This window comes from Mesoplodon bidens, assembly GCF_964165515.1.
Source record: "Mesoplodon bidens genome assembly, chromosome: 2".
NCBI classification, from domain to species: domain Eukaryota; kingdom Metazoa; phylum Chordata; class Mammalia; order Artiodactyla; family Ziphiidae; genus Mesoplodon; species Mesoplodon bidens.
The window spans coordinates 177,799,717-177,824,682 of record NC_138177.1 but is presented as its reverse complement, the minus strand read 5'-3'; the positions used below and the strand labels follow the sequence as shown (position 1 = coordinate 177,824,682).

Sequence of the window (24,966 nt, the reverse complement as noted above, 5' to 3'; positions counted from 1 at the left end):
CAGCAGGTGGAACCCCAAGATAGCTGGGGCCCTACCTTGGCTTGTGTGTGTGTTTTTGCAACTGTGGTCCGTTTGTGCACGTATGTATGCCTAGCTTGCTCTTTGGAAGGATTACATTCTGGAATCTGAAAGATTTGTTTAACTCTCTTGACTCACTGAACTCCAAATACTAAGAAACAGATGCTTAGCCAAAGGCTGCTTTTTAAGAAAAAAGTCAATATATGTATTCCAGGATTGGAAGGGTAGGAAGGTAAATCCCCTTTAGGGGCACTCACTATCTCAAACCATGTCTCTTACAGTTGTAGAGGAGGAAAGTAGAAATGGAAATAGGTCACTGCTCTGTATTAGAGACTGGCTTTCTAGAAGCTCATATATTAGGGAGAAAGTATGACCAAAAAAAAAAGCCTGAAGTCTGGTAAGGTTGCATGGCTTCCACAGAGATGTCAAGGAAGGCTTCACGGAGGGGGTGACACTAGAGCTGGGTCTAGAAGGACAGGAGGAGTAGGCCAAATGGGTGAATAAGGAAAGAGGATTCCAGGCTGGAAGCAACATGTGTAACACGAACATGGAATCTCAGCTCAGGCACGAACAGAGGCAGAGAAGGCAGTTGGGAGGGGTTGGCGGTTCCGGACCTGCAGCTGCAGTCTGGGGAATGTGCGAGCAGGGCAGCACCTGGGTGGGCTGCACTCTGAGCAGACCAGGTAACCTCGAAGCACTGAGCTTTAACTAGTGTGTATGCTTTTAAGTCTTGCATTTACTGAACACTGACGCCTTTGGTGTCATACCCTTTGGACTTGCAAACAATGATCAGAATTCGAAAGCACTTGCTTCTGAAATCCCAGCTGATCTCTGAGAACTTGCTGCCTGCAAGCAAGTCACTTCTGGGGCGGGGCACTGCTGAACCTCACCCCTGAGCTGACCTGTGTCCTCGATCCCCAGGGCAGTCCCCATGGCAGCCGTCGGGCAGCTGTGGGCGTGCTGGTGGTGGAGTTGCCTCCGCCCTCCCCTGAAGGCTGGCTTTTCCAGGGGGAAGTCTTGTGATCTTGCTGGTGGAGTTTATTGCTCTTGTTGTTTTATAACATGTAAAACTACCTTTGAGCTCGTGCCATGTCATCTTTAATCTTCTCACGGTCTACGTGATATCATGCTTGTACATGTGACGAATCCAAGCATCTGAGGTTTAAACAGCCGAGAAATAGTACAGTCACAATTTGAACCCAGCTCTGTCTGATTCCAGAATCTATCTATAATGCTGGCTACATCATGCCATCCCAGACCCAGTTCTCCTTTCGGTGACTTTCCTCTTCTGCTTACACATATCCCCTGTTTCTCTAAGAGTCTTTCCTGCTGGGCCACAGTAAGCCTGATTTCAGTGTACTCTCCTTTTCTGCTTTGGAGGAGCCAGTGGTATTTTCCTCCTAGTTCCCCTTCTCAGAGCTCTGCTGTCTTTCTTATTTCAGCCCTTGACACGTGGGCTCCATGCTTAGAAAATCTCCCAGCTGTGGTGTATTCCTGGGGAGGAAGGACCCACACTCACTTTCCTCTCTCATCTCCCCAGAAATCAGGAACAGCGCAAAGTAATTGGTAGGTTTAGGCAAAACCTGTGGGTCCCCATTGCCCTGTGGGTCTCTCTTTCTGCCCACCCTTTGGGATGGTTAGTTCCTAAGGGCCACTTTTCAGTTATTATGCATTCGTTCCAGATGTTCTTTCTGCTTCTCAGGAACTGGTTCAACACGCTTTGGCAGTTTCTCGTGTACGTTCACTCGTGGGCAGTGCACTGTCATTTCCCAGCTAGAGCGAGTGCCGGGTCTGGTGGAGAGCAGTGTGATTAGGGTGGCTGGCGGGGAGGGGCCGACAAGAAATTGCTAGGTGTTGAGGGGGGCGGAACCGGGCACACACAGCTGTGCACACTCCCCTCATCCTCAGAAAGGCCTTTTCCCTGTGACTTGCCAGCGTCTGAGGGCTCTACTGAAGAAATGGCACTGTGCGAGCTGGGAACTCTGAGGAACGATCCAGGGATGCCCAGCCGCATCTGGGGACCGCCTTCTCTGGTCTGTCTCCCTCTTTTGACTTTGAGCAAAGATCTCTAGGGCTTTGGAGCTAAGCCTCACGGCCCCTCGCATGTTATTGCCGTGTGAAGGAAAAGAGCCTGCAGAGATGTGTGTGTGATTGAATAAGAGCAGGAGAGCTCCCCACCCAAAAGCAGACGTGATGATAAGTGCATGTTAACAGTGCTCGTCACAGAATGGTGGGGCTGTGGATTTTTTTTCCTTTAGTTTCCACATTTTCTACAGTGTACACATTTAAAATGAAAGAGAACAGTAAACGTTTCTAAGTAAATGGTAGAAGTAGACCTCTCTCATTTGAAGATCCCCCTTCCTTGCCATCCACTCCTCCACCCCTCCCCAGCAACCAAAAATAAAACCAAAAACCAAAAACCAAAAGTTAGGAATTAGGGCCATCAGGACTGGGCAGCAGAGTAGCCAGGGCAGGGCGGTGGGAGTGCCTGACCTTGAGTGTCACTATGCTTTCACTGCTTTCCATATTCAGTGCTTTTTCTCAGAGGGATGATGTATAGGAAATAAGTGAGATTTCTGTCACCCTTTTCTGCATAAGGCTAGGAGGAGGGCTTCTCTCTGTGTTACCTCGTGGTTCCCCTCTGTCTCTCTCTGAGATGGGGAGGGCAGGCCTGTCCCTGTTCACCAGGCAGGGAACAGCCAGCGCTAGGCCTGAGCTCAGGGCCCTGGGTGCCCACACTGTGTGACATGGAGACAGGCCCAAGTGGTCCCTTCCTACTCTTGAGGTGCTGGTTCTGATCTTGCTGTCCCTGATCTAGTCCTGGAGGGCCCATGATCTGGATGGACCCTTGGGCTGGTGCCCGTCCCCCTGCTGCACCCTGCTGCACGCTGGCAGAACGTCCTGAGCTGGGTGTCCCTGGGTGCGCTCACGTGTCTTCTTTCTCTGGCAGCGCAATGTCCCTGCTCTTCTCTCGATGCAACTCCATCATCACAGTCAAGAAGGATAAGAGACACATGGCTGAAGTGAATGCCTCCCCGCTCAAGCACTTTGTCACCGCCAAGAAGAAGATCAATGGCATTTTTGAGCAGCTGGGGGCCTACATCCAGGAGAGCGCCACCTTCCTCGAAGGTGAGACAGGCAACCCCCTCAGCCAGGCCCACTCCTGTCAGCTTCAGTATTTAGGTGGCAGGATTTGGGGATGGGGAGGTACAGCCCTGCTCTTGAGGAGCCGATGACCAGATGGGTTGTCACCTTCAGTGGTGCTCTGGTCTTGGAATTGGACTCCGGGGAGACTGGGCCAGGAAAACAAGGGACCTGTCACTGAAGAATTCTACGAACTCTGTTCCATTTAGTCACGAGGGGTAGGTGAATCGTATCCTCATCTAAGAGACAAGCAGACTGAGGTTTTGAGAGTTGTTTGATACCTTGTAAGTGACACAGCGGCCTTTACCCAGGTGTCTCTGACTCCAAAGCCCAGGTGTTTTCCTTGGCCCAGTCTGGCTGCCACCAGTGCGGGCACTGTCCGGGTGTTGGTTGTTCCTGGCCAGGGTGTTCTCTCACTGATATTTTTAGACAACAGGGCTATGAATAAGAAACTTGTGTCACCAGTACCTTTTCCTCTAGTTACTAATTTGAGCCCCACCTCTAATCCCTGCTCTGTCAGCAGAGAAGGTCTGTTTCCCAGGGCCCCACTAGGTCTGAGCACCAGCTCCAGCCACTGGCTTCTCAGACTCCCTCTCTAGAAGGCATACCTTGGCTCCAGGTCCTGGGATTGTCAGTGAAGACCCAGTAGCTGAATCTTATCTGTCCTTGGTTTCCTCATTTGTGAAAGAGGGGCTCAGGTGAGACCAGGGGTTTCCAAATTCTAGTCTGCAGAACCCTAAAAGTTCAGTGGGAATGCCCCTGGGACACACTGCTCTCCACTCTCTGCTTTCCACTGGAGCACCTAGGCTTCTGGTTGGGTTACATGTCAGGCTGCTACTTTAGGCTCCCTTTAAAGAAAGGATGTAGTTCCAGTACTATGGTGTAAATGTTTGTCCCTCCGTGTTCACATGTTGGGATCCTGAGGCCCAGAGTGTTGGTGTTAGGACGTAGGGCCTTTGGGAGGGGTTTATGTCACGAGGGTGGAGCCCTCATGCATGAGGTTAGTGCCCTTATAAAGGAGGCCCCACAAAGCTCCCTCACCCCCTTCCGCCACACGAGGATACAACAAGAAATCTTCCACCTGGAAGGGGGCCCTCACCTGACCAGGCTGGCACCCTCATCCGAGACTTCCAGCCACCAGCACTGTGAGCAATACCTTTCTGTTGCGTCTAAGCCACCCAGTCGTGGTATTTTGTTCGAGCAGCCCGAATCGACTAAGAATGGACTCTTTATGCCCTGCCCTCAGCGTGGTGCTTGAAGCAAGAGAGGCGTTCCCAAAGTATTTGTTAAATTTTAAAATTTGAATTTCAGTGTCATAAGGTTGGTGGTTGTAATCATTCCAGTTTATTATCTGTTTGTTTAGCAATAGTTCTGGTGTGCCTGGCCCTGTGCCTGCAGAGATGGGACAGACCAGGCCCCTGTCCCACCGGAGCCCAGACTAACCCTCTGTGATGCTCTGACTCACTCAGATGGTTCTGTGGACGAACACATGCTTAATAATGAAGATATTTGTGTGATGGCATCAGGAGTGGGTGTTTTGGTTTCTCTTTTTGTGAAAACATGGAGCCTCTCGTATTGGTGGACTAGAAGGGAAAGCGCTGGAGCGATCCTGAGATGTATTTGGGATTGTCCTGGCTAGGGAGGGGGATGGCTGCTGCCTTGGGACTGTTCTCTAAAGGGCAGGTAATAAGAGCTTGTTGGCCTACTGCCTGTTTCTTTTAAACGCAGCCACAGGCTTAAGAGCCAGCTTCCTCCGGGGGCGCGCATTCCAAAGGCCACACCCAGGTGCCCACGTAAGGGAAGAATGTTGATGGGTCTGAGTAGGGGGTAACCAGTGTATGTGGGGAGGTCTTGTTGGTTTGCTCACTTCCTTTCGTGGCACCAGCTGCCGGGAAAACTCACTGGGCATCTCTGAAAAGTGCTTGCATTGGATGCTCTGGATGCTCTGGGAGTGCTCTCAGTGCTGGGGCCTATCAGCCCAGTGGTTCACAAGTGCCTTAGTCTGTTTGGGAGGCTGTAACAGAAATACCATAGACTGGGTGGCTTGCAAACAAAACCATTTATTTCTCACAGTTCGGGAGGCTGGGAAGCCCAGGATCAAGGTACCGGCAGATTTGGTGTCTGGCGAGGGCCCGCTTCCTAAACTGCTGCCTTTTCTCTGTATCGTCACATGTAACCACACGGCAGGAGGGGCTGGCTAGCTCTTTGGGTCTCTTTTGTAAGGGCACTAATCCCAGGCATGGGGTCGTCACTTCTATATACAGTTGACTCTCGAATAACATGAGTTTGAACTGCGCGGATCCACTTATATGTGGATTGTTTTCAATAGCAAGTCCTCTATGGTAGTACAGAATCCATGGGTGAATCTGTGGATACAGAACCGTGGACACGGAGGGCTGACTAAATTACATGCTGAGTTTTGACTGTGTGGAGAGTCAGCACCCTAACCCCCGTGTTGTTCAAGGGTCAGCTGTACCATCATACCGTCATCACATGGGGGCACATAAACATTTAGTCCATTTCAGCAAGAGTGTGCTGAGGGGCAAACACCCGTCTGCTGTCCAGCCAGCTCATGACCTTCCTCGTGCAAGTACTAGATGGGCTGGGGTCAGGATCTTGCTCAGTTGCTCCCATCTGTCGTAGTATGTTATCCATCTGCCTGTCAAGGGCCCTGAGAAGAAGCAATGCAGTGATCCTGGTATCTGTTTGCTTAGTGAACATTGTGCACCTGCTGAGCGCTGGGTGCTGGGATCAGACAGCTTGGCCCTCATGTGGTAGGTGGTGCAGACAGGTGAGCTAGGCAGTTACCCTGTGGTGAGATAAGGGCTAGATGCTGTGGGAGCGTAAACAAGGGGACCAGACTCAGGGGTGGTCAGGGCAGGCTAAGTGGGAAAGAGCCAGGCACCCCGAGGCAGTGCATTAGTTCTTCAGAGTGGGGGAGGGGCGTGGGGAAGCACCGAGCAAAGCCCAGAGTAGTGGCGAGCGTGGGGATGTGGTGAGGCAGCATGCGAGGCAGCGGGTGCCCAAGACCCGGCCGGAGCAGTGAGCGGGGCCAGAGCAGGCAGGGCCTCGTGACGGTGCCCAGGGACCCGGTCCCAATCCCAGCTCTGCCGTCTGCTAACTCTGATGGGTACACGCTGTGGATTAAATGAGACCGTATTTGAAGAGTGATCAGGGGCTTCCCTGGTGGCACAGTGGTTAAGAACCTGCCTGCCAATACAGCGGACACGGGTTTGAGCCCTGATCCAGGAAGACCCTGCATGCCGCGGAGCAGCTAAGCCCCTGAGCCACAACTACTGAGCCCACGCTCTAGAGCCCGCGAGCCACACACTGAAGCCCGTGTGCTACAACTACTGAGCCCGTGCTCTAGAGCCCACGAGCCACAACTACTGAAGCCCGCACACCTAGAGCTCATGCTCCGCAACAAGAGAAGCCACCGCAATGAGAAGCCCGTGCACCACAACAGAGTAGCCCCCGCTCGCTGCAACTAGAGAAAGCCCGCACGCAGCAACGAAGACCCAACACAGCCAAAAATAAATAAATAAAAATTAAAAAAAAAAAAAGTGATCAGAACAGTGTCTGGCATATAGTGAGAACTTGGTAAGTATTTGTTAAGTAAAAAACATATAACTTCATTAGGTACCTGCCCCCATTCTTAGCGATTTTGTGTTTTAATCCATTTAATCCGTTCACTAGTCACATGAAGTAGGTACCGTTGTTATCTGTGTTTTAAGGGTGAGGAAACTAAGACCAGGAAGGTTCATTTGCCTGGGGTCACAAAGAGCCAGGAAGAGGTAAGAACCAGCACTTCTTGCACTGGAATCCAGGCAGTCTTGCTCCCAAGCTGTGTTCTTTTTTTTTTGGCTGCGCGGCCTGCGGGATCTTAGTCCTCCCACCAAGGATCAAACCCACACCCCCTGCAGTGGAAGCTTGGAGTCTTAACCACTGGACCGCCAGGGAAGTCCCCCAAGCCGTGTTCTTAACTGCACTGCGGCCCACATAGGGTGTAGCAGGGAGCCGTGGTGGTGGACTCTGCCTTCCAGCCTTGTGACTGTGGGACTCTGACCGTGGGGTGAGCCATTTTCAATCTCCACCTCCAGACACCTACAGGAATGCGGAACTGGACCCTGTTACGACAGAAGAACAGGTTCTGGACGTCAGAGGTTACCTGTCCAAAGTGAGGGGCATCAGCGAGGTGCTGGCCCGGCGGCACATGAAAGTGGCTTTTTTTGGCCGGTGAGTCTCAAAGCCCTCATACCATCTTTCTTCCCAGCTGGGGGCAGGCAGGGGGGCAGGCACTTTGTGTGGGATCACAGCCTGAGGGCCCCAAGGCAGAGAAGCAGCTGGCATGCTTCAGAGTTCAGTGCTCTCCTTCTTATTTCTTTATTTTTAACTGTGGTTAAATACACATAACGTAAAATTTACCATCGTAACCATTCTTAAGTATACGGTTCAGTTTTGTTAAATACATTCACATTGTTGTACAACCATCAGCACCATCCATCTCCAGAACTTCTTCCCCTTGGAAAATTGAAACTCTGCCCATTAAGTAACAACTCCCGTTCCCCTCTCCCCACCCCACTGGCAACCACCGTTCTCCTTCCTGTCTCTATGAGTCTGACTACTCGAGGTGCCTCAGGTAACTGGGATCACACAGTATTTGTCTTTTTGTGACTGGCTTCTTTCACTCAGCATAATGTCCTCTAGAATCATCCATGTTGCAGCATTTGTCAGAATACCTTACTTTTTAAGGCTGAGCAATATTCCATTGTATGTATATACCATATCGTGTTTATCCATTCATCCATGATGGACACTTGTTGCTTCCACTTTTTGGCTATTGTGAATAATGCTGCTATGAACGTGGGTGTACAAATATCTGTTTGAGACCCTGCTTTCAGTTCTTTGGGGAATATACCCAGAGGTGGAATTGCTGGACCATATGTTCATTCTGTTTTTAAAATTTTTTTTTTTTGGCCACACTGCACAGCATGGGGGGATCTTAGTTCCCCAACCAGGGATTGAACCCGTGCCAACCTGTGCCCCCTGCAGTGGCAGCTCAGAGTCCTAACCACTGGACTGCCAGGGAAGTCCCCTGTTTTTAATTTTTTGAGGAACTACCCACCATATTGTTTTCCATAACGACTGTACCATTTTCATTCCTACCAGCAGTGCACAAGGGTTCCAGTTTTTCCATATCCTCCCAATACTTGTTTTCTGTTTTTTTGATAGTAGCCGTCCTAAAGGGTGTGAGGTAGTATCTCTTGTAGTTTCGATTCGCATTTCCCTAGTGATTAGTGATGTTGAGCATCTTTTCATGTGTTAGTTGGCCATTTGTATATCTTCCTTGGAGAAATGTCTATTCAAGTCCTTTGCCCACTTTTAATTTGGGTTGTTTGGGGGTTTTTTTTATGTCGTTTTGGTGTGGTTTTTTTGTTTTTTGTTTTTGAGTTGTAGGAGTTCTGGATTTAATTCCTTATCAGACATATGATTTGGAAATATTTTCTCTATAGGTCGCCTTTTCACTCTGTTAACTGTGTCCTGTGATGCACAGAAATATTTTTTTTGATATAGTCCAATTTATGTATACTTTTTTGCCTATATTTTTGATGTCATATCTAAGAAATTGCCAAACCCAGTGCCATGAAGCTTTTCCCCTATGTTTTCTTCTAAGTGCTTTATATTTTTAGCCCTCAGATATCCTTCCTGTTACACTTTGAGGTCTGGTAGGCACCTCTGGAATGTTTGCTACAGTACCAAGGACTTCTCCAGTTCTCAGTGGGCACTGACTGGGTGGCCTACACAGTGAACTCAGTTCTGACATGCTGCCTGGAGGTGGCGGCAGACCTCCCAGGATGAGAGCCCGGTCCCTCAAGATACCCCCGCTTCAGGTGCCATTTGGAAATGTGGGCATCTGACCCACTGGCTATAGATCAGAGGTTCCCACGACCTCCTCCTCTTAATTTGCTAGAGCGGCTCACAGAGCTCAGGGAAACATTTATTTACATTTACTGGTTAGTATATAAATATGGGATACTGTAAGGGATACAGGTGAAGAGGTACACGGGGTGAGGTCTGGGAGGGTCCTGAGCACAGGAGCTTCTGTCCCTGTGGAGCTGAGGTGCACTGCCTTCCACCCTGAAGCTCATCACTTTTCATTGTTCAGGAGATTTTGTGGAGCTTAATCCACAGCGCCCTCCTTCCTTTTCCTGGAGGTCAGTGGGTGGGGCTGAAAGTCCCAGCCCTCTTATCACTTGGTCTTTCTGGTGCCCAGCCCATCCTCAGGCTGCCTGGGGCCCCCGCCTGAGTCACCTCACTAGCATAAACAGGTGTGCCCAACAGGGGCTCCTTATGAGTGACTGAAGACACTCCTTCCACTCAGGAAATTCCAAGGGCTTTAGGAGCTCTGTGCCAGGAACCGGGGACAAAGGCCAAACATAGTTGTTGTTGTACCACAGCACCTTTAAAAAAAGTAAAGCCCAATACAGGAAAAAAAAAAAAAAAAAAGAGACACCCAGACTGGTTGGATGCTGTGCGCACAGTGGTGGCCTGAGGAATTGGCACTCTGCCACCCCTGTCCCTATTCACCTCAGGGGTGGCCCTCAGACCTCTGGGCTGTCATTTTGCATCCTCCCCTCAGAGCTGTGGCCCTGGCTTTGGTGAGCTGGAGAGATGAGTCTGCAGAGCAGAGCTGTTTTCAAGAACCAGAGTGTCGGGAAGGGGTGTGGTGGGCAGGAATGCTACAGTAATCTGCCCTTAGCAGGCCCTTAGCAGCCGGGACTGACAGGTGGGGCTTCAGGTTTGGGAGGAGCATGGCGGGGGTGGGGGGGCAGCAAAATTGGCCTTTTGTAGAAAACCAGGGACTTTGGGGTCATTCAGCTGAGGTCACTTGGACTGAGGAAGACACCCTGGGGGTGAGCCAGTGGTCATTCAGCTGAGGTCACTTAGACTGAGGAAGACACCGTGGGGGTGAGCCAGTGGTTCCAAGTAGAAGAGGAGGAGTGGGTTGTCCCTCGGAGTCAGGCGGGTCATCTCCAGAGTGATGCTGAGAGCCTCAGGCACGGTGGTGGGCTCCCCTGAGGGCAGAGAGCATCTGCTTGGCAGTGCCACACCGTGGGAGCCCCTTGTGGGCTGGTTTGCCGTGATGAACCAGGAGCACATCACAGACACGGGTCACAGTGTTTGTCCAGCATTTTCATAAACACAGAGAGCCCTCTCTGCCTGTCTGGGCACACGCATCACGGTGGAGGACAAGACTTTGGACTGTAACTTTTTAGTGATACAGCCTGAGACGCAGATAGCGGTAGCTTCACTGACAGCCAGGATTTCCTCGTAGGACGAGCAACGGGAAGAGCACTGTGATCAATGCCATGCTCTGGGACAAAGTGCTGCCCTCCGGGATCGGCCACACCACCAACTGCTTCCTGCGGGTGGAGGGCACAGATGGCCACGAGGCCTTCCTCCTCACGGAGGGCTCAGAGGAAAAGAGGAGTGTCAAGGTGAGGGGACAGCGCCAGCCTGGCTTTCAGCCCTGGGCATGCTGGTGGGTTAAATCCGGGCTTAGACCAACCAGCTCATCCACTGTGCCAGGACCACTGGAAGCTCTAAGGAGAAGGCAGTGCCCTCCACTGCAGTGGAGTCTGGGAGGCCCTGTCCTAGCCTGGCTGTTTGGGAGTTGCGAGAGCTTCAGGGAGGGTCTGAAAGCCGGAGCGCCCGAAGTCCGGATTCACAGTCCTCGTGAATTGCTGGGCAGGCCTTTTCTCTTTGTGATGAAGAGCATATGTGCCTTGTTCTTTGGCATGTTGCCAGAGAGCGATCCCTGCATTTGCTCTGTGATTCTGACACGTCAGCTTGGGGCTTGCGTGTTTTCGTTTTTCTGAGAGCCAGCTGCATTCCTGGTTGGGGCCAGATGCTCATTTTGGTTCCTAAAGAATTAATGCAGAAAATGCTCAGCTTTAGGACAACATCCAAGAAAGAAACTCAGAAGAGGAGTGAAGAATAGTTGGTTCTTATTGACAGCTCCCAGCTCTTGACTTTTTATGTGTGAAATGAAAGAAAAAGGGGTAACAGGGCTTCCCTCGTGGCGCAGTGGTTGAGAGTCCGCCTGCCGATGCAGGGGACATGGGTTCGTGCCCCGGTCCGGGAGGATCCCACATGCCGCAGAGCGACTGGGCCCGTGAGCCATGGCTGCTGAGCCTGCGCGTCCAGAGCCTGTGCTCCGCAACGGGAGAGGCCACAGCGGTGAGAGGCCCGCGTATCGCAAAAAACAAAAACAAAAAACAGGGTAGCAGATCAGGCAGCAGTTCCGGCCATCGTGCTGTGGCCACATGGCACTGGAAATCTCCAGGCTGGAGGCTCTTCCTCAGCCCTGATCCCTCTTTCCCTTCTCCCCCATCAGACTGTGAACCAGCTGGCCCACGCCCTTCACCAGGACGAGCAGCTGCATGCTGGCAGCCTGGTGAGTGTGATGTGGCCCAACTCCAAGTGTCCGCTTCTCAAAGATGACCTTGTGCTAATGGACAGGTAAGAGGGAAGGTGCCTCCCCAGGAGGTCCAAACTGGGAGGGCACCAGGTTTCCATTTCTGGATCATCCAGGCCAGGATCCCCTAGGTCCTGTTGTTGCTCTGCTTAAGTATATTGCTTTTCAAACTGGCTCAACCAAATCTTCCTGCCTCTTCGATTTCCTCTAGGGTCTGGTTACTGTATTCCTGGGCAGGTGTCAGGGCCCTGAAGATGTCCCAGTGATGGCCTGTAAAGAGGGATAGGGAGGATGCTCAAAAGTTGGGAAGGTTCTCAGCCTCAACCCAACATTAGTGTGTTTATTGGGGGTGGGGGGGTGGAGCTTGCGGTGGTGAGGTCCATGTTGTATTTTATTTTTCTCAAAGGAACACTTTGCTCCTGCTTTGTGGACAGGCTGTAACTATACCAAGAAGTGCGGTACTAGGGTGCTTGCCAGACTCACATAAATACAGAGCTTCACCTTAATTGTATACCCCCAAAGTAAAATTCAGATCATTACGTTTTTATAAAAGTGATAGATGCGTATGGCAAAAACCACATTTTCAGAGTCTGGAAGGATATGAGATGAAAAGGAAAAATCCCTCCAATAAGGGCCAGGCCCAATTTCTCTCCCTTCTGTAGCTTTCTCCTCCTTTGCCTGGCTGCCTCAGGTCTGTTCAGAGCAGGAAGAGTGGGGCCCATGGTCTGTGTGTCCGGTGACAGTTTATCCTTGTCGCCTCTAGCCCTGGCATCGATGTCACCACAGAGCTGGACAGCTGGATTGACAAGTTTTGCCTGGACGCCGATGTGTTCGTGCTGGTGGCCAACTCAGAGTCCACCCTGATGCAGACGGTAACCCCTCCTCCGCCTTTTCCCACACTCCGAGGACCCAGCTGAGTGGGCGGGCTGGCAGGGCCTCAGCTGGCACAGCTCCTCCCCCACTGAGGTCTTCCCCTCCATCCAGGAAAAGCAGTTCTTCCACAAGGTGAGCGAGCGCTTGTCCCGCCCTAACATCTTCATCCTGAACAACCGCTGGGACGCGTCCGCCTCGGAGCCTGAGTACATGGAGGAGGTGGGTGCCTCTTTACCCAGCAGTTTGGGGAATGCCACCCCATGTGTCTACCCAGACCCTCTTTATGCTCTCCCAGGCCACATCCCTGAATGAATTTCAGCACCAAAGAAGTCCCGGGTATTCCTTGGGGTCGCTGATGGCTTTAAAAATACCCCTTCGTGGGAGTTCCCTGGCGGTCCAGTGGTTAGGACTTAGTGCTTTCACTGCTGAGGCCCCAGGTTCAATCCCTGGTCAGGGAACTGAGATCCCACAAGCCATGCAGTGTGGCAAAAACAAAACCAAACAAAACCAAAATGAAAAAACAAAAACAACTCTTTGGGACTTTCCTGGAGGTCCAGTGGTTAAGAATCCGTGCTTCCACTGCAGGGAGCACGGGTTCATTCCCTGGTCTGGGAACTAAGATCCTGCCTGCTGCGTGGTGCGGCAAAAAAAAACCAACAACAGCAACAAAACGCAAACCCTTCACTTCTCCCATTCGCTTTCCCGGACCCCTCTCCTCTTCAAAAGGCTTTCTTCCAGGTCTGAGAAGCATCCCTACCACGTTAGCCGCTGCACCCTTGCTTGCTCTCTTTATTTAGTTCATAAAGAATTAATCATTATAGAACAGGCTTAGCTTTAGAAAGACATCCAGGAAAGAAGCTTAAAAGAGGAGTGAAGAATAATTGGTTCTTACCGACAGCTCAGAATGCTTTACTTTTTATGCGTGAAATGAAAGAAAAAGGAGTAACAGACAGTTGATGTGGGGTGATGATAAAGCATGTAGTCAGCGGGCTGACGCTGGGCAGTGTGACTGGTAAATTTCCTAACCCCTCCGGTAAATCCTCACCTGTGAGTTGGATATAATAGATAGAGTTGTTGAGAGGATGAAATCTGTTAACTCTGAGAAAAGGCCTGGCACGTGGCAGGTGTCCATAAGAGGCCGTCATCACTTTTAAGTTCCAGCAGTAGAACCCTAGGGCTTCAGAGCTAGGAGGGATTTTGGGGTACGGCCACTCATGTAATAAACGAGGCCCAGGGAAGACTCAGCATGTCAGTACAGAGTCCAGGTGTAGGTTTCTTGACCAATCCCCCCCCCCCCACCCAGGTTCCTTTCCTTCTGGGCCGCCAAAGTGAGACACTCTGTAGGCTCTAACAAGGCAATTTGGGGCACGTGTAAGCATTTCAGCTTGTTGATGCACCAGTTGTCTTTGACAGGCTGTACCCCAGGGAACCCCTGTGACATGGGTTCTGGGGAGCCTGGTGGCTGGAGAACAGATGGTGGGAGATGGTCGCTGCATGTGTGTTTGTACCTTTTGAATCCTGAGCTGTGTGAACAGATTATCTGTGTTTTAGAAAAGAAGCAGTTGGGGGCTGTGGGCTCCATCAGGCGGGGCCCACCCGCACCCTACCTGCTCACGTAACGCCCGTCTGCTTGGGCTCCAGGTACGGCGGCAGCACATGGAGCGCTGTACCAGCTTCCTGGTGGACGAGCTGGGCGTGGTGGATCGAGGCCAGGCTGGAGACCGCATCTTCTTTGTGTCTGCCAAGGAGGTGCTCAACGCCAGGATCCAGAAGGCCCAGGGCATGCCCGAAGGAGGTGACGATGGAACCAGCTTCTTGCTTTTCCCGAACATTTGAGTCGTTGGGTCTCATACTAAGTCAGCCAGTAGAAACAGTTCTGAGAACGAGGTGGTGAGAAGAGCCCTGAGTGGGAAGCTCTCTCGGCTGCGAGTTATTTCTTGACTAATGCGGTGCAATTCTCCTAGGGGGCGCTCTTGCAGAAGGCTTTCAAGTGAGGATGTTTGAGTTTCAGAATTTTGAGAGGAGATTTGAGGTGAGCACAAGCCTTTGATCCTGGTGTCTGGCGATTCTGTGCCTCCCTGGCTCTTTCCAGCCGTGTCCCTGGCAGTAGATGCCAGAGCCTGGCCCTTGGCCGGTGGCCTCTGCCCCCCTCTGTGCCTCTTGTCTGTTCCAGGAGTGCATCTCCCAGTCGGCTGTGAAGACCAAGTTTGAGCAGCACACGGTCCGGGCCAAGCAGATCGCAGAGGCTGTCCGCCTCATCATGGACTCTCTGCACATCGCGGCGCAGGAGCAGCGGTAAGAGCCCCGGAGGGGACAGGAGGGAGCGTGGCAGTGACCGCCTCACCCCTACCTGGACCCGGCCCAGGGCCAGAGCCTGGCCGCCAGATTGGAGTCTCAGGGTTCCTCCAGGCCCCGTTCGAGCCACGAGGAGTAGCCTGGTGAGGAGGCCGTGGGGCGTCTGTCCGTCCCACCTGGCCTGTGCAGCGAGGTTCCCCACAAGCCCGTGTTGGCGGCCTTGGCCCAGTGCTGCGCCGAGCACTGCAGCCGTTTTCATAGCCTGAAGCAGGACATGCTTCTTAAAAATACCCTTTTTTTGGAGAAATTAAAATATAGGAAAGTACAGAGAATAACATACCGTGCTTCCATTGCACAGAATTGACAATATTTGCTTTATTTTTAAGTTAAAATAAAAGACATACAGCAGAAACTAACACAACATTGTAAAGCAATTATACTCCAATAAAGATATTAAAAAAAACCCCACAACAACAACACAGAAGAAAGTGTTGAACACCCTTTGATTCTTCAGCCCCTGTCCCAGTGTCTCTCTGCCCACTCCTCAGAGGCAACTGCAATCGTGAATTTGGTGTGGAGTCCTGTCATTCATTAAGCAGTACTTTTTATGTAAGTTCTGAAGAATACATAATGTTGCTCTGCAAGTGCTTTACATGTACAGATACTGGATCATGCTGCACCTGGCTTCTCTTTCCACCCAGCATCGTTTTCACCCTTTGTCCTTGTTGATACCTGTAGATGGAGTTCAGGACTGTTAGCTGCTGTAGAGTAGTCCATTGTGAATGTCCCTCATTTTCCTGTAGATTGATTTTTAGATTTCATTATTTTGCTATTGCAAACCCTGCTGCAGTGGATGCCAGTCTGTGTGTCCACTTGTGCACATCTGCAAGAGTCTTTCTAGCATTAATTCCCGGAGATGGAAGGTTTCCTCTTAGGGTATATGCATTTCAGTTTTACCCAGTTTTACTTGTAGCTTTCTGAAACATCTGAACCCATCTGAGGTCCCACCAGCAGTGTATGCTGGAACTCCCATTTCCCTGACCCCATCAGTAATTCAGACTTGGTGAATTTGGCCAGGCTTCTGGGTAGCGTAGTACCTCTTTTTTCTTTTTCTTGATTATACTAGTGATTTTTTTCTATATTAATTGGCAGAACTTGTTCTAAAGCCCCTGAAAGCACCCTCCCCTGTCGGTCACCACCACGTCTTCCAAATTTGGAAAACTTGAGTGAGTTGTCAGACGCCGTCTCTCCCTCACACCTGGGAAGGGGAAGAGCAGGCGTCCGGGGATGTGCGTGGACCTGCCAGGATCACCGCCGGGGCCCGCACGGGCTGCCCCGTGTCACCTCTTGCTTCTCTGCTTAGTCATGTGGGGAGCTGCGTCGCGTAACCAGAGCTCTTGCTTTCAGGGTTTACTGCCTGGAAATGCGTGAAGAGCGGCAGGAGCGGCTGCGATTTATTGACAAGCAGCTGGAGCTCTTGGCGCAAGACTACAAACTGCGAATTAAGCAGATTACGGAGGAAGTTGAGAGGCAGGTGAGGAGTGGGAGAGGAAGCCCACTGGGGAGATGTGGGCTCCGCGTAGAGGCTGGGGAGCTAGAAAAGTGAAAACACAGACACCCTATTCCTTGGGGGCTCCTCAGCCTTCCAGGAGGAAGTCGTGGCCCTGATTCAAGAACGTGGCACCTCTCTGGGTTTGCTCTTCCATCGTGTGACCCTGGGCAAGTCCCGCCTCCTCTGGGCCTTGTCCTCCATATCTTCCAGGAGTGTTTGGTCAGCCAGTCTCTCATATCCCCTCTACCTCAAAAACTTTAATTCCATAGATCAGCTGAGGACACTGCATGGGTGAGGGGAAAGATATCCAGTGTGTTAGAGTCTGTTAGACCCTCTCCTGGTGCTGTACAATTGAACCACGTTCCTCCCTGACGCTTACCAGCACGCTGCTTCTGCTGTAGGTGTCCACCGCGATGGCTGAGGAGATCCGGCGCCTCTCTGTGCTGGTGGATGAGTACCAGATGGACTTCCACCCTTCCCCAGTGGTCCTCAAGGTTTACAAGAATGTGAGTCATTAAGTGGCAGGTGCTCTGGGCAGGGGCTCCCCTTATTCCCTGTTGGCTACTGGAAGGGATCACCAAGCAGACGGCGACTCAGCCCTGCTGCTCTGAGTCAGGGCCCCTCAGCCGGGGACATGAGCCCCGGGCTCCCATGCAGCCTGCCTGCCGCCGTCGCCTGGTGGTCCTGGGCTGACCAACCTCGGATTTCCCTGTCCCTGGGCTCCCCAGAGGGAACTGCCAGCAGAGAGCGCCACTTCCCTTCATCTCTCTTCTGGCTGCAGGAACTGCACCGCCATATAGAGGAAGGACTGGGCCGAAATATGTCGGACCGCTGCTCCACGGCCATCACCAGCTCCCTGCAGACCATGCAGCAGGAGATGATAGGTCAGTGCTGCGGGGGCCTCGGGACCTGGTCCCTGGGCTGCCCAAAGATCAGTTTCAGGCCAGTCTACAGAAGTAACGGCCTTTCCTTGTCTGTCACCTTTTATGATGAGTCAGCTCCATACCTTGGGGTTCTGGGCATGTGTCATGAGTTCATTCCACACATAGACTTGGGGGGTCGGTGGAGGGGCATCCTTTTTTTTTAAATAAATTTATTTATTTATTTTTGGCTGCGTTGGGTCTTTGTTGCTGCGCGTGGGCTTCCTCTGGTTGCGGCGAGTGGGGGTCACTCCTCACTGTGGTATGTGTGCTCCTCGTTGCAGTGGCTTCTCCCGCTGTGGAGCACGGGCTCTAGGCACGCGGGCTTCAGTAGTTGTGGCGCATGGGCTCAGTAGTTGTGGCTCGCGGGCTCTAGAGTGCAGGCTCAGCAGTTGTGGCGCATGGGCTTAGCTGCTCCACGGCACGTGGGATCTTCCCAGAGCAGGGCTCGAACCCGTGTCCCCTGCACTGGCAGGTGGATTCTCAACCACTGCGCCACCAGGGAGGTCCCCGTGGGGGTGTCTTGTGTTACCACATGGGACTAGCAGAGGCTGAGAGTTCGGCCTGCTCCTTAAATCCGCACGTTAGCCGGTGTGGAGCCTTGGCCTGCATCCCCCCGCCCACTGGCCCGCTCTTCCGGGCCTGGTTTCTGGGCCTCACCGTCAGCATCCTGGGCCGCAGCGAGTGTTCTGAGGCTCGGCCCTGGCGTGGCACGGGACTCAGCTGCTGTGCTTTCTCCGCATTTCTGTTCCTGACAGACGGCTTGAAACCCCTCCTTCCTGTGTCTATGCGGAGTCAGATAGACTTGCTGGTCCCTCGGCAGTGCTTCTCCCTCAGCTACGACCTGAACTGTGACAAGCTGTGTGCCGACTTTCAGGAGGACATCGAGTTTCATTTTTCTCTCGGGTGGACCATGCTGGTGAACAGGTTCCTGGGCCCCAAGAACAGCCGCCGGGCCTTGATGGGCTACAATGACCAGGCAAGCGAAGTCCCGCACCCTCGGGCGTCAGGGGAGGTCAGTCTGCACCCCAGGCACACAAACTGTTCTCAAAGGGGTGCCCTGAGGTCACAGCCGTGGCATGTGGGCCACCACCATGGTCAGGTTTTTGCCACAAATCAACCTAGCTTTATCCTAAGCACTAATATTTGTGAAATTACAAACGCAAGCCGCATTTTTTTTCTATTACACGTTAAAGTAAGCGTGTAACTATTAAATATAGATAACCTATCTGTCCACATGCCACCATTTTCATGTTTGGATGTTGAACCCCCCATATCTGTACCGAGTTACTGCCCGGGCTGCTCTCAGGCCACGTCCCACACCTGGGGACCTGTGCTGAAGCACAGGGCGGCCACTGCTCCCGTTCTGTAGTACCCCACGGTGCTCACCTTTGGGCCGGCAGGTCTGTTAGGAGCTTAAATTCTTCTCTGCTACATGTGAAGCTCATTTCCCCTTCTGGAAATTGAAGAGCCACTCCGCGTGCCCCTGTTCTGGACCCTAGAATGAGAGATTGGCCGGTATCTTCTTAGCCCCTCCTCGTTTCTCTCTGCAGGTGCAGCGGCCCATGCCCCTGACCCCGGCTAACCCCAGCATGCCCCCACTGCCCCAGGGCTCCCTCACCCAGGAGGAGCTCATGGTTTCCATGGTCACCGGCCTGGCCTCCCTGACCTCCAGGACCTCCATGGGCATTCTCGTTGTTGGAGGAGTGGTCAGTGACAAGCGCTGCTCTGGAAGGGGGGGGCAGGCGGGTGGGGACCGAGAGGCACAGTCTGGTGGGTGTCCCCGCATCGGCCCTGTGCTTCACATCCGTGATGACTTTTTGCTGTGATCTCAGGAGCCGTGTAGCCTTAGCCCTTTAACATACATTTATTGACTTATTTAAGTCTCACTCAACTAACGTGACATTTAGGTTCCCGTTTTACAGAAGAACATCTGCAGTTGGCTTGCCAAGTACACACAGCTAGGATTTGAACTCTGGCCCCATCTGACCCCAGGACCATATTCCTTCCCCTGTAGGGCCAGTAGGGTAGGGAAGTGACCTGAGAAATTGACGGACCTGGGTTCTAGAGAGGTGGGTATGACCAGGAGTTTCTCACTGGTAGGTGAGGAAACTGAGAGCAAAACTTGCAAGGGCTTGAGACAGAAAGAGGCCAGGCTGGGCCTTGAACCCTTGTTTCTCCAGCTGCAGTTGTATTGCCCTTTCTTTCTGCCCCAAGGCCTGAGATCACAGGCTGCCTTCTTGATCACTGGGGTACTCCCCACGTCTTGACCCAAGACACACTGCAGCTAGAGTTATTTATGCCTTGAATTTTCTTGATGATGTGGGAAAGTTCTCTTTGTCATGGTCATTTGAGTTGTGGAGTGGTGGCAGAACGGAACTGTAACAAAACTGCCAGGGATTGCCTTCTCAGCTTGTAAGACTAGGGCGGGCTGGAGCTGAGGCCCTCTCCCTCCTGGCCTGTAGATGGTACATGCTCTGGTTTTTTTTTTCACAGATGGTGACCTGGCAGAGGGTCATGATCTGAGAAGCTGACACTTGACGGTTATGTAACCCTTTTTACAGTCAGTGTCTCATTTTACCCAAACAACCCTGAGAATTGGGTGGGGGCCATTATTCCTATTTTGGGAGGAAACAGGTGTAAACAAACTTGCCCAAGGTCACACAGCCAAGGAAGAGCTTCACACTAGAGCCTCGATTTCTGGCTCCAAGTCCAGTGCTCTTTGACTGTAACTACACTGCCTCCAAGCAAAGTGTTACAAACCAGACCGAAAGAGGCCATCTACTGAGGACCGATGTGCAGAATTCTGCTTGTCAGTGTCACCAGAATGGAGTGTCCCTTCAGAGTACTCCAGCGTTTATCTTTAAGATTTCTCTGTGCCTGGATCTGTGCTTCTGGTGCTCACAACCACAGAGGTGGCCTCTGCACAGTCATGTTGTGTGGCCCACACTAAGTTTCCCTTGTCTCCAAACTAGACATGGTCCCTGCCCCTCTGGCCTCAGTGAGACCAAGGAAGATACTGAAAGGAGTGTTCTGAGTAGAAGCACAAAGGCTCTTTGAGGCTCTTGGGAAAGTCCTGGCTGAGAGGATGGGCGGTGGGATGGCAGAGGGACTGTGCCAGCTGACCACTGTGCCTCTGCAGGTGTGGAAGGCTGTGGGCTGGCGACTCATCGCCCTCTCCCTTGGCCTCTATGGCCTCTTGTACGTCTACGAGCGTCTGACCTGGACCGCCAAGGCCAAGGAGAGGGCCTTCAAGCGCCAGTTTGTAGAGTACGCCAGCGAGAAGCTGCAGCTCATCATCAGCTATACCGGCTCCAATTGCAGCCACCAAGTCCAGCAGTGAGTGGCCCCGGCAGCCCCGGAGGGACCAGTGCTGGCTCCCGTGGTTCAGGACTGCCCTCTAGTTTCCTCCTAACCTGGCCTGGAAACCACTGGGTCCTGAGCGCTGTCTGACTCTGGCCTTCAGCTGTGCAGCACCAGCGTGGAGGCTAGGGATGGGGGAGGGGTCTCCAGGGACACCTTACGTCCTGGGCTGGGACCAAGTAGGCCTCTCGTCTCCCAAGGAAGGAAGACATGGGAAGACGAGGGGTGTTACCTGTAGCCATCTTTTAAAGGTTACCTCGAAGGGCTTGGGTTGTGGGCGTAGCTTTGATGTTCTGAGCCACAGCCCATTGTTCATGGCGTACGTTAGGGTAGGTGGGAATGGATGGCTTGATCTGGGTGGTGGTCAGGAAGGTGCTGGCTGCCTGCCTTTTATTGCTATGTGGCAGGCCCTCTGCTAGGCATTTTGCACCTAACTCTTCATTTTCTCCCCGAGCCCTTTGGGGTAGACGTTTTTACTGGCACCTTGTTTTTCAAAATGAGGAAATTGAGATTTGAAGAGGAGCCATGTGTCTCCTGCACTCGACTGATTAGCAGTGGGGCCGGGATTGAATCCTGGTCTCTTGTGCCCACGCCGGGGCATCTTGCTCTGCGCTCCTGCTTCTCACACTGTGCTGATGCTAGTGTGTGTGGTGGCTGTGATGTCCACGGTCTCAGCAGCGGGCGGGGACGATCCTGACAAACCAGGACAGGTGCAGGTGACAGATGGGCTGGCTGCTTCACCACTGACGTGGCCTGGTTGATCCTGACTCTCCCCCCGCAGGGAACTGTCTGGGACCTTTGCTCATCTGTGCCAGCAAGTTGATGTCACCCGGGAGAACCTGGAGCAGGAAATTGCCGCCATGAACAAGAAAATTGAGGTTCTTGATTCACTTCAGAGCAAAGCCAAACTGCTCAGGTGAGGTTGGCCAGGTGGCAGCAGAGGAGTCCTGGTCCCTGGGGTTACAGCTCACAGGCACGTCCTTAACTGTGGTGTCTCAGGCACTTGACACGAGCTGTCCCGTCTTCAGCGTCCCTTTAGGGACGAATCATCGCCTTCACTTTATGAAATGGATCGAGGCCTAGAGAAGTTAAGTAACTTATCTGGGATCCCACAGTAAGCGGTCAGGCCAGGAGCAGGAGAATCCAGGCGTGCTGGCCTCCAGCACTCTCTGACACTCCACACATTGATTGTCCTTTATTGTCGGCGGGAACAGTGGGCTACACCCGACGCCCACTTTCCGCCATTTCACGGTGCGGCACATCAGCATCCGTGTCCACAGGGGAGCTGGCCAGGTAGCCAGCGACCGGCAGGACCCGGATCAGAACCTAGGTCTGCTCTGCGTAGGGTCTCTGTTGAAAGTCAGAGCTTCCAGCAGCAGGTTGCTGGGGAGAGGATGGGTCTCAGGAGTCAGGAGTCCTGGCTTCTGGTCCTGGCACCCCCGTTTGGGCAAATCACTGAGCTTTCCTATGTCTCATTGCTTTCATCTGTAAAACGGAGTAAGGTTTCATGACACCGTCACAGAGCTGAGTGTGAAAGCGCTCTGCAGAAGTCCTCGGCCCACTCAGGCCGGGATAACGTCAGCACGCGGGGACTCTGTTCTTCCTGCCCCCGGCCTGATGTCAGCACAGAGGGGAGCTGCATCAGAGGCGTCGGTGGGCCTTGTCCTCCCCGCCCACTGCCCTGGGACAGCTGAGTTCTAGAGACACGCTGCTCATCCCCGGGGAAATCTCACGCGGCATGTGGGTTCGGGGTGGGGGTGTCTCTGCTGCTTGTCACCTGCAGCGACAGGGTGAACCTGCAAAGGGCTGCGTGTGAGCAGCCCAGCCTCCTGCTGACAGGCAGGAAGACTGTGTTCCCAGCAGTCCAGGGACTTGCCCGTGGTCCCGGCAGGAAGCAAACACAGGGCTTGAGGGTCAGAAAAACCTGATTTTATTTCCACCACTGATTTCGTCGCGTGACCATAGGAAGTTATTGAACCTCTCTGGGCCTCGTTTTCCTCATCGGTGAAGTGGAGGTTATTGGAGGGATAATGAGTAAATGAGTCTGTACAAGTCAAGTGTCCGGTAGAACAGCACTTGGCCTTGGCACATGGTGCTGTTACTTGTCATCAGCTGTTACTGCTACAAGGTAACCGTTTCTCCGCAGGAATAAAGCTGGTTGGTTGGACAGCGAACTCAACATGTTCACGCACCAGTACCTGCAGCCCAGCAGATAGTGGGCAGCCCGGAGCCGGAGCCTGCGTAGGGAGGGGCAGCGCTGCCCGCCGGGAGGGGCCTCCCGCCAGGGCCACGCGCAGCTCCTGTCCGTTGCCGCCACCGTGAGAATGAAAGCACCCACTGTCTCCCACCGTTTTGAGCCCTGAGACGCTAGTTATTTTCCCCTTCCTTTGCCTGCTGTTGCAGGAAGATATTCCGGCTCATACCCCTAAAGGAGACTCGTTTTCTTCAGCGATGACTCTGGACAGCATGATACTGAGGAGTTAAGTCGAGTCTTTTCTTGGTTTTGTCAGGCTCTGTTAATTGAGAATCGTCTGGTTGCTTGATCAGCCAACACTGCAGAAGGCCTGGTTGGGCCTTAAGGGTATCAGGCAGACACCCCCTCCACCAGCCAGCGCTAACACTGACCCACGTGCACCTGCCTACCACGCACCCCAGCGCACCCACAGAGAGACGCCACCTCGGGGTGGTTGCACGTTCTTCCCGGATTGCGCTGGGAACAGTTCAGGAAGGCCAAGGCCGTCCCAGGAGGGTTGTGACTTAGGTGTCAGTTTGGTCCTTCGGCTTTCATACTTCGTCCCATCTGCAGAGCCTTCCAGACCAGCCCTTCAGTCTTGCTGGTGGGGCTGAGAGTGCAGAGGTAGCTGGAAGGCTGAGTGGCATGTGTGGAGGGCGCGGCCCACCGCCCCTGCGGTCATGGGCGGCCGGGGCCGTGGTGGGGGGAGACTTGCCTCCCTCTCCTCATTCTGTCCCTTGTTCTGGTTTCGGTCCTTAGCCTATCAGTCTGGTTTCTTATTCGTGAAAGATGGGTTGGTCCAGATAGTTAAAGGATGTAGTAGAAAGAAAGATGGCGGAAGGAGGGAAGCTTGGCGGCAGGCTGAGAGCGGTGGGCCCCTCCCAGGACAGCTGGAGAATCTGGAGTTGATACAGAACAGGACCTCGCATTTGACCTCGCTCTGGGGGGGCTCGTGGGGTCTGAGAGCCCACTCTACTAGCTTGATGGTCCGTAAGAGACATGTTCCCACCCCTCACCCCGCCTCGGCCCAAGCTGCCCTTGGCCACCGGACCTCTGGATGAAGTCTCCCGTGCCAGCAATGCTGCACGTGGCCAAGAGACAGTGCAGGGAACCCAGCACCCAGCCTCCCACCCTCCCTGATCCCAGAGCCTCCAGCTGACACATGGGGCCTCATGTTGATTTTGAGAAGTGTTTCCTGTTGTTGAGTTCGGGGATTGTTACCGGTCAAAGTGGGGGCAGGTTCCTGTCTCCAAGGTGTTAAGTGTCTGGGGCAAACAGCCTTCAGGTGACAGCCTTTGCAGGGCAGGTCAGAGAACTTCCTAGAAACCAGCGGCACGTCTCTCCCAGAAAGCGGCTCAGGCAGAGAGGTGGGGCTTGTCCTGCTCTCTCGAATCCACGCGCCCTCTGACTTTGGGGAAATGACTTGGTGGCCTCTGCTCACTGGTGGGTGGCACGCAGGTGGCGAGCTGTCCAGGTGCCCACTTGTCCTTCAAACCCTCAGTCTACCCTGGTGCGTGGAACAAAGTGATGGACCTCGCCGAGGCCGCCATGCGGCGGGAGGACGCTCTGAGCTTTTTGCCAGCCTGGATGGTGGTTACCTCCCAGTGTGTCTGGAGAAATCAGTGTCACACAATTCCAATGAATCTTGTGCTTTTGGGGGGTGGTTATTATTTAGAATAACTAAGCATGAATTTGCTTTGAATGTAGCCTCTGGGCAATGAATGAGGTTTTGAGCTTCTTATACAAAGAGTAAAATTGAAATTACACCACTGAGGGCGAGACTTTGAAAGAACTGTGGCAAAAAGCACTTTAATTTAATGCTGCTGACTTTGTTCTCTGTTTTTATGTTCATTTGCTGGAGTGCAAGACGTGCTTGACATGCTGGTTTTTTTCTCTGATGTATTTAAGGTGATATATTTGCCTGAATTATTCCTGTATCATTGCTGATCATATTGAGCACTAAAATAAAACCTAGTTGGAAACCATTTGTGTTTTGTGTGTCTCCTCAGCTTACTGTTTCTATGCAAACTCTCTTTGACGTGACAAAGTCTGCAGGCTGTATTTTGAAATGACCTTAACTTCGTTTAGG

At 52.7% G+C, this 24,966-nt stretch overlaps 1 protein-coding gene across 3 annotated transcripts in view; it reads left to right on the top strand.

Annotated features, from left to right (window-relative positions):
• MFN2 (mitofusin 2) overlaps positions 1 to 24,862 on the top strand; it is a 28,003-nt gene extending 3,141 nt beyond the window's left edge. For 2 of the 3 annotated variants that reach the window (XM_081226058.1, XM_081226059.1), the window contains 17 exons: positions 2,969 to 3,147; positions 7,263 to 7,398; positions 10,499 to 10,661; positions 11,561 to 11,685; positions 12,405 to 12,513; positions 12,626 to 12,733; positions 14,156 to 14,309; positions 14,479 to 14,546; positions 14,688 to 14,809; positions 16,217 to 16,343; positions 16,763 to 16,867; positions 17,143 to 17,245; positions 18,040 to 18,296; positions 18,835 to 18,990; positions 20,424 to 20,620; positions 21,426 to 21,560; positions 22,791 to 24,862. In XM_081226058.1, the coding sequence (XP_081082184.1) occupies positions 2,973 to 3,147; positions 7,263 to 7,398; positions 10,499 to 10,661; positions 11,561 to 11,685; positions 12,405 to 12,513; positions 12,626 to 12,733; positions 14,156 to 14,309; positions 14,479 to 14,546; positions 14,688 to 14,809; positions 16,217 to 16,343; positions 16,763 to 16,867; positions 17,143 to 17,245; positions 18,040 to 18,296; positions 18,835 to 18,990; positions 20,424 to 20,620; positions 21,426 to 21,560; positions 22,791 to 22,860 (2,310 nt within the window). In that variant the 5' untranslated portion in view covers positions 2,969 to 2,972 and the 3' untranslated portion in view covers positions 22,861 to 24,862. The remainder of the gene's footprint in view (positions 1 to 2,968; positions 3,148 to 7,262; positions 7,399 to 10,498; positions 10,662 to 11,560; positions 11,686 to 12,404; positions 12,514 to 12,625; positions 12,734 to 14,155; positions 14,310 to 14,478; positions 14,547 to 14,687; positions 14,810 to 16,216; positions 16,344 to 16,762; positions 16,868 to 17,142; positions 17,246 to 18,039; positions 18,297 to 18,834; positions 18,991 to 20,423; positions 20,621 to 21,425; positions 21,561 to 22,790) is intronic. The other variant, XM_081226060.1, reaches the window with a different exon arrangement.
• Positions 24,863 to 24,966: the final 104 nt, after the last annotated feature.